Source organism: Electrona antarctica, assembly GCF_951216825.1.
Source record: "Electrona antarctica genome assembly, chromosome: 1".
NCBI classification, from domain to species: Eukaryota; Metazoa; Chordata; class Actinopteri; order Myctophiformes; family Myctophidae; genus Electrona; species Electrona antarctica.
Window position 1 is genome coordinate 20,027,641 of NC_136806.1, and position 10,615 is coordinate 20,038,255.

General features: G+C 39.3%; 2 protein-coding genes across 2 annotated transcripts; both read left to right on the forward strand.

The window, feature by feature from the left end:
* The first annotated feature begins 157 nt into the window (after window positions 1–157).
* Window positions 158–5,379, forward strand: LOC306941489 (aurora kinase B-like). The gene is made up of 8 exons (XM_079526997.1): window positions 158–261; window positions 587–653; window positions 769–805; window positions 2,073–2,261; window positions 2,678–2,816; window positions 3,185–3,333; window positions 3,735–3,909; window positions 4,125–5,379. The coding sequence occupies exons 1-8, from the start codon at window positions 253–255 to the stop codon at window positions 4,296–4,298; spliced, it is 939 nt and encodes a 312-aa protein (XP_079383123.1). The 5' UTR covers window positions 158–252; the 3' UTR covers window positions 4,299–5,379.
* Window positions 5,380–5,689: 310 nt separating this feature from the next.
* On the forward strand, window positions 5,690–9,955 carry LOC306941420 (aurora kinase B-like). The gene is made up of 9 exons (XM_079526878.1): window positions 5,690–5,847; window positions 6,280–6,318; window positions 7,243–7,309; window positions 7,491–7,530; window positions 7,760–7,948; window positions 8,536–8,674; window positions 8,765–8,913; window positions 9,014–9,188; window positions 9,297–9,955. The coding sequence occupies exons 1-9, from the start codon at window positions 5,839–5,841 to the stop codon at window positions 9,468–9,470; spliced, it is 981 nt and encodes a 326-aa protein (XP_079383004.1). The 5' UTR covers window positions 5,690–5,838; the 3' UTR covers window positions 9,471–9,955.
* Window positions 9,956–10,615: the final 660 nt, after the last annotated feature.

The following is a 10,615-nucleotide window of genomic DNA, read 5'->3' on the forward strand; positions in this document are numbered from 1 at the left end:
TGCGTGCACATGACCGGATACGATAGGTGGACTCTAGACCGGATCACATTAGTTGAGGTTGGTTAACTTGGCTGCCTGGTGACGCGAGGTGTAACCAATGGGAACCATTTCTGTCATACGTATAGGACCAATCATGAACAACCAGTGACTTCAAAACAGTGGGCGGAATGTTTCATACCAACAGTAGCTTTATTTAAGTGTAATAAGTGTGTATTACAAGAATTCGATCGCGTTGATCAGAAATTCTTCAGTATGATGCGGGTAACGTTCGATTTTATATATTTCCCATTGTTAGAACTGTATTATTCATGTTATTGAGCTTTTTATCTTCGACTTAAAATGTCAGTTATTTCCATTAGGCTATAGTCGCAGATTGCCAGTAGGCTATCAGCCTATCTAGCTTTAATGTAACGATATATTAGCAAAAAAGTGCTGCTAAGTACTGTTGTTAATTATTTGAAATTGTAAACTCATGCTTTTGTGGTGTTGTGATGTGGAAGGGCCAACTCCAACAACAGTGACCTCGCCCAAAGCTGTTCTGTAGCAGCCTATTAAATAACCAGTAATTGTGTGTGTTCCCAAATAGCATGCAGTAACTGGCACACATCGTGTTCAAGTGGTTCCTGACACCAAAGACAAATCTACAATCACAGGTAGACTACGCTCTGCTCTTCTCCATAGAACCTTAGAACACATTGATCACATTAATCATGCATGTTTTCCTTGCTGTAATCAATGCATGTTTTCCTTGCTGATATTTTCTACTAGGGCATATGATGGACTCAGCTTCTACCTTAGCAGCAAAGTGAGTGAAATATGACAGTTTACTTACTTATCGTGTCAAAGTTTACTTTGTATAAAATGTGCTATATATATAATTGAGTACTTATTATGACACATTTTAGAGCACTGTTTCCCAAACAGTGGGTCGGGACTTATGTGGGTGGCAGACCAATGTTTATGGTTTCCTACATTAGAGAGAGAGAGAGCGAGAGAGAGAGAGATACTTTTAAGATGTAGTGAAAATAGCAGATCTACTGTACAAGCACTAGCACACAACACGTCGCAATGTTTCGTTTTGTGATTTGGATTTGATTAGGACTGCTTGTGCAGTCCTAGAGGCTATTAAAACCAGGCTCCAGACTTCCCAAAACAAACTGGTCAGGCTCCTACTTGATCTAGCCCCCCGAACCCACCTCACCCCTGCCCACTTCGACAGGCTGGAATGGCTTAGGGTCGACGACAGAGTACAGCATCTTGCAATGGGTCTGGTCCACAAGATTCGATACACCACCAAGATACCCATGTACCTGTCTAGATACTTCCTTAATGTTAACGAAGTCCACACCCACAACACCAGAGGGAGTGCAACGAACCATGTACAACCCAGATTCGGCACAAACAAGGGACTAAATTCTTTTCGCTCCTATGCCACCAAAATGTGGAACGCCCTACCAACTGTCATTAAGACAGAATCCCGAATCCCTTGACTCCTTCAAAACCGCTCTCAAAGGGCACCTACGGATGGCTGCAATTCGAAACTGGCCCCCGTAAAATCTGAATCCCCCCCCCCCCCCGCCCCCCCCTTTTTTCCCCTCACTGTATATATTTCTTTTCCCTTTTTACCTCCTTTTTGATGAATTCCTGTTCTGTCTATAGAAGTGTCTATTTGTACGTCTCTAAATGTTTTGATGATTTGAACATGGTGGACCCTGTTGGAAACAAGTGTAATGCTTAATTGGGTCGTCCACTCACAGTTAACAGCCTTTGTATTGAGTTTGTGCTTGAAATGTACTGTAATTCTGCAAACTGTTAATAAATTCTTCAATCAATCAATCAATCAATGGATTTAGTTCATTTCCAGGTCTGGAGGATACATATGTTTCAAGACTGTTGCTTGTACAGTTTTTTCAAAATCATAATGCATAAATTGCATTAGTAAAGTAATCAGGCTTATAAAAGCAGCCAGATGATTGTTTTCCACTGAGAGCACACAGAGCTCTCAGCCTGATATGCCTTTTTGTTTCTTAAGCAGTGATTCCGTACTTTGTGCATCCTTCTCTTCTCATCAGGACGTTCACCCTCAATGACTTTGACATTGGTCGACCACTGGGGAAGGGAAAGTATGGAAATGTTTACCTTGCGAGGGAGAAGTCAGTGAAAGCCACTGTGGCGCTGAAGGTGATATTCAAGTCTCAGATAGAAAAAGAGGGCATGGAGCACCAGCTGAGAAGGGAGATTGAGATTCAGTCCCATCTCAGGTTAGTATTTCTGTATGTAATATAATGTTCATGTTATTTTAGCAATCCTATAATTTGCTTAGTTGGAGACCTTTCCAGATTCAATTTGCATCCAGTTTGATTCTGAATAAAATGTCTAACTTGTATGAACCTAAAAAGAATTGTGGTTGAGGTAGTTTTTCATTTTCAACCTTTTTTTATGGAGCTTCTCCAATAAAGAATTTCACCCTTTTATTTCTGTAAACCTGTGATGTGACAATAAAGTTGAGTTCAGTCGAGTGAACCATAGTCTTGCATTTTCCCACAGAGAAACCCCTGACAGAATTGTTTTTGTCCTGTTGATTTTGCTAACCCTGTCCAATGCTACCCTTGTGCAAACTGCTAGTAAATAGTCCAGTCTTGCAGATTAATCACTATTCATTTCTCCCTCTCCTCAGACATCCCAATATCCTCCGCTTCTACAACTACTTCCAGGACCGCTCACGAGTCTATCTGATCCTTGAGTATGCACCACGTGGTGAGATGTACAAGGAGCTGCAGAAATTAGGCCGATTTGATGAACAGCGCACTGCAACAGTAAGACAATGGAAAGAGTGCTGTGAACTTTATGTCTTTATTATGTAATATGTATTAATGTTTTGGCCTAATAACAATAGGACTGTCGAGCAATGCCTTGTTTTGGTTCTGAGTTCTGACAAAAAATTACCTTTTTTTTTTATTACCTTATTACCTAGTCCTTACAGCTATGCGAATGCATATAACCCTTAAGTGGTTATACAAAGCATGATATTGTGGTGTGGTGTGGTGTGGTGTGTCCTTGCCTCTGAAAGTGTTAATGACAAGTAAATTAAAATTACTTCATGATGAATTGCCACATGTTACCATTTTTGTTACTCCTAAAATGATAGCGAAGTTGGTCTAATTCTAACATTTTACATCTTCAGTACATGGAGGAGCTGTCTGATGCATTGATGTATTGCCACGAGAAGAAAGTCATTCATCGTGACATCAAGCCAGAGAATCTACTACTTGGCTTTCGTGGGGAGCTTAAAATTGCCGACTTCGGCTGGTCTGTCCATGCACCATCTCTAAGGTAAGGTAATCCAAGCAACACTGTGATATGTTTCGACTATTAATATATATATATATATATGTTTCGAGTTCGACTATTACTATATAAATATATATATGTGTTTCGACTATTACTATATGTATATATATATATATATATATAAAGATTTCTCAAAAGCAAGTAATGCCATACAAATTGAAGGCAAAATACAAATAGATGAATAAATAATAGACTCCTTATATTTGAAATAAAGCTTTTGATTATTTTTTTCTTTTTTTCTTTTCATGATAACACCATACTATAATAATAATAATTAATGCAATTGATATAGGGCTTTTATAAATATTCAAAGTTGTGTGTTATGGATAATTACCGTACTATCCATGTTGATACATTTTTACCATACGATTTTACCTTTTTAGGCGAGATACCATGTGTGGGACACTGGACTACCTGCCCCCAGAGATGATTGAGGGGCGATGCCACAATGAGAAGGTGGACATGTGGTGCATTGGGGTTCTCTGCTACGAATGCTTGGTTGGCAACCCACCTTTTGAAACCAGCAGCCACACAGAAACATACAAAAGAATTACAAAGGTTAACATTTCTCTTTTTCTTCTATTCCCTTGTTTAAGTTTGTTGAAAGTTTATACAGTTTATACAGTAATAGCCCCTGCAAAAATCTCAGAACCTATGGAGGGGGGGGGGGGTCTCAATGATTGTTTTTTTTCCCCATCACAATTGCTACTACAAAATAATGTTTTTTCTCGCAACTCTGACTTTATGACATTGTAACTAATTGGTATTTTCAGGTGGACTTGCGTATGCCGTCAATTGTATCAGAGGGAGCTCGAGACCTGATTTCTAACCTGCTCCGCTATAATCCGGCGAAGCGGCTGTCTCTGCAGAACGTCATTGACCACCCCTGGGTGCACGCCAATTCAAGGCGGCTTTTGCCCCCTGGTTGTGCGTCTGACAGACAATGAAGCCACTGTTGTCTTTACCTCTGTAGATTTCTATCACAAATATGGTTCTATCAATGAACATTTGAATATTGCTCAGTGTACTGGTTAGTATTCTCCCGCTTGTCAACATAGCAAAAGCGATGGATTGGTTGCTTGAATACCTACATTCTTTACTTACTTACTGTACTTGTTATGCCAACTTTGGGCATAGGCATCTGTCACAGCTGAATCACCCAATGTGTATGATATAGAATAATCAATCTGGGAACCCATCTGCAAAAAAGGGATTGGAATCCTTTGAATTTGCTGCTGGCTGCTGAATCTTATATATCATTTGTTTTGAAAAGAAAAAACCAAAATGTATGTTGTACTTTGCACATATCGTAATGGGATTACTTACTGCTGTGCCTTTTGTGTCTGGATTATTTTTTGTTTACTTTGCACTTTCTTTTAAATGAACTGAGAACCGTTATTTATGACTAGATTGTTTTCGTGAATCATGTTTTTGTTTATTTCAATGCCCAACTGAATTATAATTCACTGATAAATCTGGTTGTATGTAAAATGTTCTTGACATGTATATACTTTGTGTGCAATGTATCCAGGATACATTGCTGGAAGATTTGCACATTACCCTTTAAATGTGCAAATGTGTCTTCCAGCGACCACAAGGTCTGCTATCCGTCTGTATACCTTAGAGTATATATTAAGGTCTGTACTCCTGCTGTCTGTCTGTCTGTGTCCAAAGGACAAGTGCCTCAAACAGTCAAACCCTGTACTGATAGATTATAATGTGTATGGTTATAGATCTTGCCCCCTATTTTACAATAATTATCCTTTCTTTAATAACAACCCAAATTTCGATGCACACATGTGTAGAATGCATTTTACATGTGCTCAGTCAAATCAAATGAACTATTACAAAAGCTCTCGAATTTACCTATATATGTTTCACTCACCCTGTATTTTCTTAATCCTGTACTAATTTTGTATTTCTTTACATCCAGGAACATTATTATTAATGGATAAAAAGAAACACATTTAGCAGCTTGTACTTTTACGAGTGTGTACTGTGTGTTACAAATAAACCTTATTGAATGAATCTCTTGGCTTTCCAAATTCCTATTTAGGTTTATTTTATGATGATAATCCGTGGTATGACGGTGCATGTAGGCGGGCTGTTGCGAACCGAAAACAGGAGGTTTCTATTCCAAAATCCGAACAATTCTGGTGGTCCGTTCTAGAGCCCGCCTACTGTTTTAGTATCCGCTCCCTAGCAAGATCGCTCTTGAACCAAACCGGATCAGCAACTTGACTACGCCCATAGAGCCAGTACGTGACTTCCGACTACTTCAATGCACCAACCACAACGTTACATTCCAACCAATGGGGAAGGTTTCAGTAGAACATTTGGGACCAATCGCGAACAACTAGCGCGTCTTTAAAACATTGGCGGCTGTAGCAGCAGGGAAGAAGGAAACAAGGGTCGCTTGACTCGCTTCGCTGCTTTAAACTCGTTTATTTTTTTCCGTCCGACATTCAATTTTTTACAATTTTCAATATGATGCAGGTAACGTCTTTGTTAATTTCCACCGATGTGTGTCCCCGTGTTATTGAGCAGCGATAATACTGGAAAGATCACAATGTAACATACGCGAGTTTTTTTTGTCTATAATTAGCATTAGCATTAGCATTGTAGTGACAAAGGTATAACGCCTAAGTAATATCGAACGATGTATGTATATAACCTTGGCATGTAATGAAAGGTGATTGTTGATATGAACTCAGCGCACATATGTAATTTATGGTCAGCTAGTAACCGACACTGTGGTGGAGTAAGTTAAGTTAGCTAGTAACCTTAGCATCCTTCCTTGTGTGCGGTGCACAAATATACCCACTTGGATTTGGGGAATCGTAGTAGTAGTAGTACTACAGAGACAGTAGGCCTACAGTTGAGTACAATAAGCATCACTTAAAACGAATCCGTCTGTTTCTTCCACAGAACAAGGAAAACAAAGATCCCAAAACTCTCCAAAGACCAGTAGGTTTTCTATCTCTTATCGCTACACAACACAAGTATACAAGGCCTACAGTTCGTGGTGTTTTGTCGGTGCCCTGACATTAGTTCGACGGTCCAAGTTGGTCTTTGTCTCTGACATAAAATAAAAGCCTGGGTAGTGGGTACCCACTCCGAGGCGATCTCTGACATAACTAAGCCTAACCAGAGGGAGCCTAACCACCCTTTTGATTGCTTGAATACTTTACTAGTCAGAAATGTAAACAGTACGTGGTACAGTTAAGACATTAAGGCTAAAGTATAACAAAAGTCCTGGGGACTTGTTACCATTGTGGTCCCATGTATTCATTAAATTAATTAACATGGTAGAAAGTTACACAATAATGCATGTCACATCAACAAATACATTAAATCAATCAAATGTATTTGTTCAGACTTAAGGGTCCAATAAAAACAGACAACATAAAACACTACATACAGAGAAGAAACACCCCTAACTCATAAAAATATACATTTTACAATAAACATTCATACCAGTGCTTCCAAAAAGCAGACTGATACCTGGTACTACTGAAGCTGGGGTTACACAGCAGCATAATTATACAGTACAAACTGTAGTTGTGGGCAGTGTTGCCAACTCTTGTGAGAGAAATAAGCCAACCCACCTCCAAAAACAAGCCCAATAATATCGCCATATAATACTAACTAAATATTTGATGCATTTATCATTATAAATTCTATGTATGTCTAATTATGAATGTTTTGGTCATTTATTATACTATTCCACATTTTCATTTTGTTACCCATTTTTGTTCACAACAACAACATTGGAAACAGAAAATTGGAAGAAGTGCCAACAGTGAACTTGCACACTGAAAGCTGGTTATCAACTGGAAGCACTACTTTTTTTTTTTAAATGTCTCGTCTATGTCTGTTCTCAAATTTCAGTTTGCCACCCCATCTACAGTACCCGGCCCACAGCGTGTACAGGTGAACCGCACGACTGGGATCACAGGTACCGACTGTTCTTCTCCTGTATTATTTTTAATCTAAATAAAAAAGGTCACTTAACAGCAGAAATTAATGTATCAGATTCAGATACTGTTATTGTTTATGATTCATGATTCAATGTAAGTTTATTATTAGTAAATGAATGTATGCTGAGAAAGATGACCTGTTTGTTTTGGTGTTTTTAGGGCCTGGGAGAGCCCTTGTTTCATCCTGCACTGCAGCAAAGTGAGTCAAGTATACAACACTGTAATCTACTAGTTTTATATTGACTGTTCAATCTATTTACTATAAATGCACCAAGTCTCTGTGTACGTCTGTAATCCACGTAACTCGAGAACCGTTAGCCCCACCGACTTCAAATTCGACACGTGTTCCACACCATGTGTTGTCTTGTCTACTGTCAAGTGTGTTTGTCTCAAACATGAGCTCAATTTGTGCATTCTTCTCTTCTCAGGAAGTACACACTGAATGACTTTGAAATTGGTCGACCACTGGGGAAGGGCAAGTTTGGGAATGTGTACCTTGCAAGGGAGAAGTCACATAAAGCCACTGTGGCGCTGAAGGTTCTGTTTAAATCTCAGATAGAAAAAGAAGGCGTGGAACATCAGCTGAGACGAGAGATCGAGATTCAGTCCCATCTCAGGTTAGTATTATGTAATAGGCAGGCACTAACAGTCCTTCCTTTAATTTCAGTAACTGTTTACAAGTGTATATATCTAAAGTTGCATCTGGCTCCATGCTCAGGAGCGTGTTTTACTCAACCCTGTCAATTATTTTCAGTGATATCTTCATTTTATTTCTTCAAAGAAAATGATTTTCACTGGAATATAAAAGTGCTGTGCATGTTTTGCCATGTCCTGTAGGTTTTAAACGATCTGGTTTGGCTGCCATTGTAGTAGTACAAAGCATTGTCATGCTAGACTCAAAAGAGTTGAGCAGGTGCAAATTGTTAAACATGGAATAAAAAATGGGGAACATCCAAACAGTGTTTTAGTTTTTAATTGATAGCCAGATTAGCCACAGTCAAACTGCATTTTCAGCCCTCTTGTCAGCACTTACTGTGCAGCTATGCATTAAACTAAGCTTTTAAACTTGTTTCCTGACTGTGGATGTGGCCATTGTAGTATTTGCTTGTAATTCTCTGCAATAAGGTACACACATTTGTGACATTGTTTGTCATTTAATGTCTTTAGTTGTAGCTCCTGAAATATCACTCTACCCTCTCCTCAGACATCCCAATATCCTCCGCTTTTACAACTATTTCCATGACCGAACACGAGTCATTTTGGTTCTTGAGTTTGCCCCACGTGGTGAGATGTACAAGGAGCTGCAGAAACTTGGACGATTTGACGAGCAGCGCACTGCAACGGTACAAGTCGATGTTTTTAAGAGGCACTCGATTTATGTTTCTCCTAATGTGAAAGAGAGGTGGTCTAATTCTAACATTTTAAATTATCAGTTCATGGAGGAGGTGTCTGATGCATTGAATTACTGCCATGAGAAGAAAGTCATTCATCGTGACATCAAGCCAGAGAATCTACTCCTTGGCTTTCGTGGGGAGCTTAAAATTGCAGACTTTGGCTGGTCTGTCCATGCACCATCCCTAAGGTAAGGAATTCACGTATGTGATGTGATTTGATATGTATAAAAATGAATGAGCTGTAATAACAGGATCTCCTAAGGGCCTAATATACTATAACCTTCTTAGGCGACGCACCATGTGTGGGACACTGGACTACTTGCCCCCGGAGATGATCGAGGGGCGAACTCACAATGAGAAGGTGGACTTTTGGTGCATCGGAGTGCTGTGCTATGAATGCTTGGTCGGCAACCCACCTTTTGAAACTAAAACCCACACCGAAACCTACAAGAGGATTACAAAGGTTAACATCTTTGTTTTTTCAACCCACTTTTTGTGTGTGTGTGTGCTCATTGTATGTTTTTTTTTTTTATTGGATCAACAGAGACAATGTTGTTCTTGATATTTTCAGGTGGACTTGCATTTCCCAGCATTTGTCACAGAGGGACCCCGAGACCTGATCTCCAAGCTTCTCCGCTATAATCCAGCTAACCGAATGTCCCTCCAGAACGTTATTGACCACCCCTGGGTGCGCGCAAACTCGAGACGGGTCTTGCCCCCTGTCTGTGCATCTGAGAAACAATGAAGACCACCACAGTTTTACGAATTTGAACTTTTAATATTTGTTTCTATATTTCTATCCCCAACTGTTTGTTTTTCAAATTCACTTTTTATATTTGTTTCTATATTGCTATCTCCAATAAATACACACCAATGTAGGCATACCATTACGCAAGGTTAGAGATGTCCCGACGCCATGTCTTTCCTTTTTATTTTCCTTTTATTTCTTCCTTGCAGACTTCGTTCAACTACCAGTCTGTAGTAGTCTGTTTGGGGGGTTGCTGACACCAGGCCAACATCCATTAGAGTCTGGAATTTAGTTAATGTCACTGTCTGTTGCAGACGTACAAGTAAGACGCTGCTCACTGCAGGGATACGTGTCTTCAACAACTCTGTATACTAGATGTATTTCCTCTCATACCGTCCCCGACCTATGTAGTCTGTTATGCCAATTGTTGTGTATTTTTGTCTGCTGTAATAAAATGCTTTTTCTATTTTAAATTTTCAACATGTGGGTGTCTTGGGTCTCTATTTGTATTAATTCCGCCAGGCTGAAGGCGTGGCAGAGGTTATTTTGCCCTGCATTTTTCACATAGGCCTTAAAGCCTTGATATTACTCTTACAGATCACGGAAATTGGTACACATTATCTCTACCTGGAACTGATGTACACAAAGTTGTTTTACATGTGTGGTGTGGGAAGTGGGCAACTATTATGGGGAAAAACTAATAAGCAAAAAAGAGATACAAGTAAGAGTTGATACAAATCAAGAAGGACCTGTGATATTTGCTAAGCTTGACTTCCTATACCTGTCCTGCTTTTTAATGCTTTGTATACTTGTGTGTAAAACATAGAAGGAATATTAAAAGGGTCACCAGATGGTGAGAACTGAATCAGGGTTTTAGGTTAGATAAATGTGTATACTGTATATGTAACCTGCAAGTGACCGATTTTATGTTAACAGGGACACATGTATGCATTTCTACTGTCCACTTCAGTAGCTGAAAGTGAATTTTATGTTAATTGGGAGAGCTTTGTCTTGACACTTTCTAGTGCTCAAACAGTGGGTTATCTGAGTTGACTACGGATAAGCGGTTGAACTGAACTACATTGGTTTACTTGTTCAATTTGTCTAGTTTTAATCACTACAAACGGCGTTAATAACCTTTT